The sequence below is a fragment of the Cyprinodon variegatus genome, unplaced genomic scaffold (assembly GCF_000732505.1).
Source record: "Cyprinodon variegatus isolate N-32 unplaced genomic scaffold, C_variegatus-1.0 Scaffold189, whole genome shotgun sequence".
Classification (NCBI taxonomy): domain Eukaryota; kingdom Metazoa; phylum Chordata; class Actinopteri; order Cyprinodontiformes; family Cyprinodontidae; genus Cyprinodon; species Cyprinodon variegatus.
This window is the reverse complement of record NW_015150642.1, coordinates 124,082-130,187: the sequence shown is the minus strand read 5'-3', so window position 1 is coordinate 130,187 and position 6,106 is coordinate 124,082. Positions and strand designations below refer to the sequence as shown.

General features: G+C 47.2%; 1 protein-coding gene across 2 annotated transcripts in view; it reads right to left on the bottom strand.

The window, feature by feature from the left end:
• Positions 1 to 5,836, bottom strand: part of ipmk (inositol polyphosphate multikinase) — a 13,882-nt gene extending 8,046 nt beyond the window's left edge. Inside the window, exons 1-3 of one of the 2 annotated variants that reach the window (XM_015379314.1) lie at positions 5,588 to 5,836; positions 5,278 to 5,454; positions 4,624 to 5,061 (exon numbers count right to left, since the gene is read on the bottom strand). In XM_015379314.1, the coding sequence (XP_015234800.1) occupies positions 4,624 to 4,816 (193 nt within the window). In that variant the 5' untranslated portion in view covers positions 4,817 to 5,061; positions 5,278 to 5,454; positions 5,588 to 5,836. The remainder of the gene's footprint in view (positions 1 to 4,623; positions 5,062 to 5,277; positions 5,455 to 5,587) is intronic. The other variant, XM_015379315.1, reaches the window with a different exon arrangement.
• Between the last annotated feature and the right edge of the window lie 270 nt (positions 5,837 to 6,106).

The following is a 6,106-nucleotide window of genomic DNA, read 5'->3' as shown; positions in this document are numbered from 1 at the left end:
GCCTGGTTATCCCCCTGGTTATCCCTCTGGTTATCCCCCTGGTTATCCGCCTGGTTAGCATCCTGTTTATCCCCCTGGTTATCCGCCTGGTTATCCGCCTGGTTATCCCCCTGGTTATCCCTCTGGTCATCCCCCTGGTTATCCCCCTGGTCATCCCCCTGGTTATCATCCTGTTTATCCTCCTGTTTATCCCCCTGTTTATCCCCCTGGTTATCCTCCTGTTTATCCTCCTGGTCATCCCCCTGGTCATCCCCCTGGTCATCCCCCTGTTTATCCTCCTGTTTATCCCCCTGGTTATCCCCCTGGTTATCCCCCTGGTTATCCTCCTGGTTAGCATCCAGGTTATCCCTCTGGTTATTCCCCTGGTTATCATCCACTTAAAGATTAGTTAGAGCTAGTTAATACTAATTCCAACTGCTTAATCTCTAATCTGCTGTAATCCAGGATCCTCCCAGCACAGCTTCTCTTAATCCGGGTCATCTTTCTAATCTATCTGCTGACATCATTATTAAAAGTCTATTTTTTAATCATTAAATAAAGGAACACACAGGTTCCTGCGCTGCTTGTAAACACTGGTCGCCATGTTGCTGGAGGTGTTCATTTCAGAGCGCTGCACTCCTCTCTGTTCTTACGGTGAACCATAATCCTGGTTAATATTTAACCAGGAACAGATTAACTATTGACTCAACATGGAAGCAGCAGCAGTTTGATGCCCAGGTCCATCTCCTCCTCAGCTACAGCTGGATTATTATGGGCTGTCAGGATAATTGACCAGAGGTGTAATCCAGGGCATACGTGGGCATAAAGTCTATACTCACTTATTCCCCCATGATCTGCACTATTAAGTAGAATATGAGACAAATTTCCCATTTTTCTTAGGACAGTGAAGCCTGCGCTACGCTGCTCCTAATTGGCTAGCCCTCACTGGCTTTAATGATTACATTGGTTAAATGTAGGCATGACGACCAGGGAGCCAATCAGAGGCAGGGAGGGGCGGGTAATGCTGAAGTTAATGTCGCTCACATATTAAATAACATTTAAAAGTTTACTTTAAATTATTTGCCTTTAAGATTAGCAAAGAATTGCTAATATGAAGCGAGCTAGTCAAACAATGCTTTCCTTTCCTTATTGCAATCGTCCTGGTGAGTTAGCATAGCTAAAATGTTTGATTTAAATAAACAACTGAAAGCCCTGATGTTTAGTTTCTATCCATGCAGGCTGCCGGTGTTTCCAGTAAAAGAGCTCTGCTGCTAACTAGGAATGCAAATGATTAATGATTAACTCTAAAGTTAATTGATTAACTAACCGTTATTGATAAGCAGCCATTTTCTTAAACCCTGAGCTTCTCTTTAATCAAGGAAATCTTTCAATAACCTGATAGGATTTATATTTTTAACACTATGCTGAATAAAAATACAAAAAACAAATGATGTTTGAAGTACTTACTGTTTTATCAGCTGTATTTTACACATTATGAACCATATTCATGCAAAATAACTAAACCCAGGACCCACTGCACCACTATAGGGTCTGACAATGGGTGGAAGGATTTCATCCCCATACCTAATGGCACTCAGGGTGCCGTTGTCTAGCCTGTATAGGTCTGTGCGTCCCTCCATGGATATGCCTCCCCAGACCATCACTGACCCACCACCAAACCGCTCATGCTGAACGTTGTTACAGACAGCATAACGTTCACCACGGCTTCTCCAGACCCTTTCACGTCTGTCACATGTGCTCAGGGTGAACCTGCTCTCATCTATGAAAAGCACAGGGCGCCAGTGGCCGACTTGCCAATTCTGGTGTTCTGTGGCAAATGCCAATCGAGCTCCACGGTGCCGGGCAGTGAGCACAGGGCCCACTAGAGGACGTCGGGTCCTCAGGCCACCCTCGTGAAGTCTGTTTCTGACTGGTCAGAGACATTCACACCAGTGGCCTGCTGGAGGTCATTCTGTAGGGCTCTGGCAGTGCTCCTCCTTGCACAAAGGAGCATATACCGGTCCTGCTGATGGGTTGTAGACCTTCTATGGCCCTGTCCAGCTCTCCTGGAGTAACTGTCTGTCTTCTGGAATCTCCTCCATGTTCTTGAGATTGTGCTGGGAGACACAGCAAACCTTCTGGCAATGGCACGTATTGATGTGCCATCCTGGAGGAGTTGGACTGCCTGTGCAACCTCTGTATGGTCCAGGTAGCGCCTCATGCTAACAGTAGTGACAGTGACCCTAGCCANGCTGACTTTCAAGGCCCGTTTCATGCTCTAACATGAGGCTGGGCATTGTCGTGCACCAGGAGGAACCCAGGACCCACTGCACCAGCATAGGGTCTGACAATGGGTGGAAGGATTTCATCCTGATACCTAATGGCAGTCAGGGTGCCGTTGTCTAGCCTGTAGAGGTCTGTGTGTCCCTCCATGGATATGCATCCCCAGACCATCACTGACCCACCACCAAACCGCTCATGCTGAACGTTGTTACAGACAGCATAACATTCTCCACGGCTTCTCCTGACCCTTTCATGTCTATCACATGTGCACAGGGTGAACCTGCTCTCATCTGTGAAAAGCACAGGGCGCCAGTGGCTAACTTGCCAATTCTGATATTCTGTGGCAAATGCCGATCGAGCTCCACGGTGCCGGGCAGTGAGCACAGGGCCCACTAGAGGACGTCGGGTCCTCAGGCCACCCTCGTGAAGTCTGTTTCTGACTGTTTGGTCAGAGACATTCACACCAGAGGCCTGCTGGAGGTCATTCTGTAGGGCTCTGGCAGTGCTCCTCCTGCTCCTCCTTGCACAAAGGAGCATATACCGGTCCTGCTGATGGGTTGTAGACCTTCTATGGCCTTGTCCAGCTCTCCTGGAGTAACTGTCTGTCTCCTGGAATCTCCTCCATGCTCTTCAGATTGTTCTTGGAGACACAGCAAACCTTCTGGCAATGGCACGTATTGATGTGCCATCCTGGAGGAGTTGGACTGCCTGTGAAACCTCTGTAGGGTCCAGGTAGCGCCTCATGCTAACAGTAGTGACAGTGACCCTAGCCAAAAGCAAAACTGGTGAAAAAGAGTCAGAAAAGATGAGGAGGGGAAAAAATGTCAGCGGCCTCCACCTGTAAAACCATTCCTGTTTTGATGTTCGTCTCGTTGTTGCCCCTCTAGTGCACCTGTTGTTAATTTAATTAACACCAAAGCAGCTGAAACTGATTAACTACCCCCTCTGCTACTTACCTGACCAAATCAATATCCCAGAAGGTTAATTAACTTGATGCTATACTCTGATTACAAAGTGTTCCTTTCATTTTTTTCAGTACTGTTATTTACTAAAATGAATCAGTTTCAGGAAATCGATGTATTTAAAAAAGAATCATTACTTTTTATGCATAAATCATCGTAGGAAGAAGTAATTTTTGCATTTTAATGAAATCCAGTCTGCGACATTGTTCCTATACTGGATCATCAGTAGCGTCGGAATCCGTCTGTCCCTCAAAAACTAGGGCCTTCCGTCTGTCCCTCAAAGACTCGACCAGCCGTCCGTCTGTCCCTCAAAGACTCGACCAGCCGTCCGTCTGTCCCTCAAAGACTCGACCAGCCGTCCGTCTGTCCCTCAAAGACTCGGCTTGGAAACCAGACATAGCCCTAAAGCATCAATGAACTGGAGGAGAAATGCTGGGATTCTGGTTCTGCTGGTTCTGGTGGCTCTGCCTGATGGGTGTCACCTCACAGCTGCCTGTTGCATCATCGTTCAGTTAGCTAAACTAGTTCAACTCGTAGATGTTCTGCAGCTGACTGAACGGCGAGCAGCTGATCTCCTGCAGCTCCGATAAGAACAACTGGAAGAAGTTTAGAAAAACATCTCAATGATCAGGAAACGCCTTCAGAGTCTGAGGAGCTAGTTATCAACAGCTGGTTAATAACATCTGGTTACTGACAGCTAGTTAATGACAGGTGATACCAACAGGTGGTTAATGACAGATGTTACTGGCAGTTTGTTAATGGCAGCTAGTTAATGGCATCTGGTTAATGAAATCCAGTTAATGACATCTGGTTAATGAAATCTAGATAATAACATCTAGTCAATGCCAGATGTTACTGGCAGCTACTTAATGATACCTGGTTAATGACAGCTAGTTAATGGCAGATGTTACTGGCAGCTAGTTAATGACAGCTGGTTAATGGCAGCTAGTTAATGAAAGTTAGAAACCAGCAGCTAGTTAATGACATCTGGTTAGTGATAGCTAGTCAATGGCATCTGGTTAATGACAGCTAGTTAATGACACCTGGTTAATGACAGCCAGGTAATGGCAGCCAGGTAATGGCAGCTAGTTACCACCAACTTGTTAAAGAGAGATGGTTACCAGCAGCTAGTTAATGAGAGATGGTCAGCAGCAGGAGCAGCTAATGTCCTCTGGTTAAGGGACCAGAACCCCTCTGATGAAGATGATGGACTATGATGAAGACCACAACCTGGTTCCTTTATAATGGACCTGCTGGTGAAGGCCCAGCAGAACCTTCTGCTCCTCATGTCTTCACCTATTGGGCCAGGTTCTGATGAAGACCACCCCGTGATAAAGACCAAACTAGGATAAAGACTACCCAGCGATGAAGACCACCCAGCGATGAAGGCCCTACTCACCCACTTTGTCCACGCCAAACTTGTGTCCCGCCACCTGGTGGGACAGCGGGACGCAGCCGTTCAGGTGGGCGGGCTGGTCCTTGGTGGAGGCGCCGTCCTCCGCAGTACCGGAGCCAGGGTTCCGGTCCAGTTTGTCGGACTCCATGGCTTTAGCTCCGGACATGTTCAGAACCTTCGGTTCGGTTCGGCCCATGCAGCAGCAGTCTGACAGCCGTCGGTCAAACGCGTCACGCCTCGCGCTGTCATTCCCAAAGCCACGGTTGTGACGCGGGTGAGCCGCGCGGGGCGGTCAGGTAGACCGGAAGCGCAGGTAGCAAAGCACCGAACCGGAGGACAAGCTCATTCACTGATTCTCATTTCTGGGCAAAATAAATACTTCCTGGACACTTCCTGCTGCCGCGCACGAGCGCAGGGCCGCGCTCCACTTCCGCTTCTTTCCTACAAAATAAAAGCAGCAGAGAACAGTAGCGACAATAAACAACAGGAACAATAACTATAATAATAATAACAACATCAGTAATTATATTTATAAGATTTTCCTACATGTGGTTTATCAAAACTAATCATTAATTCAAAAACTCGTTGGTTGAGCATCTCTTGAGCTGAAAATCCCATTAATTAGCTGGATCACTTCCTGTTGACTTAGTTTATCACCTGGTGAACTTTGGGCTGAGGAGGAGTCATCAAGTCATCTCCATGTCCCCCTCCTCTGTATGTGGGTCGGTCCACCATGAAGACCTGGACCTCATCATCAATGATTCAAAGGCTGCTCCAGGTTCTGTTGAGCCCAGTTTCCAGCATGTCGGAAGGACAGAATCTGGGACAGGGAGCCTGGTTTAAGAGACAGAATCAAATCATAGATATTGTGAGGCTAGATGCTGAGAAATGTAGATGTATTTATTCCAGAGTTAAATGTTGATTTTACAGTGGTGGATTCATTGTGTTCAACAGCAGGAGGCCAAACCTGTCCCACAGGGTAAACATCAGGAGATCCATCAGCAGCTGCTGCTGTTTAACGTGGTAAACAGGTGGTTGTCATGGTAACGGAGTTCTTCCTCATAGCTAAAGTGCCATAGATCATCAGCAACCAGATCAGGTGAGAAGATGTTCAGACAAAGGAACAAAAAGCAGTGAGCTAAGCTCCGCCTCCTGTCACACCTGGATGGAGGCCGTCCAGCAGCCGAGCCACAGACCTGCTGGTTAGGGTTTGGAACTCACAACCTTCTGTGTTCAGGTTTGTTCAGCCAACAATAAATCTAACCTTTGTTTGCAGAAAACTGCAGCAGATCTTCTCTGCTGTGGCCCTGGATGAGGGCCCCATAAGGGTATAATGGCTAGAAAATCTGAACCCTGTGAATGAAAGAGACCTGATCCAAACTTTCACCTGTTTTCAGACACATTGTCTGATGAGTTTCAGAGCTCAGGAGTTTATCATCAGACAATGTGTTCATTTAGGGTGGAGTCACATGGGCATAGCTGTTTT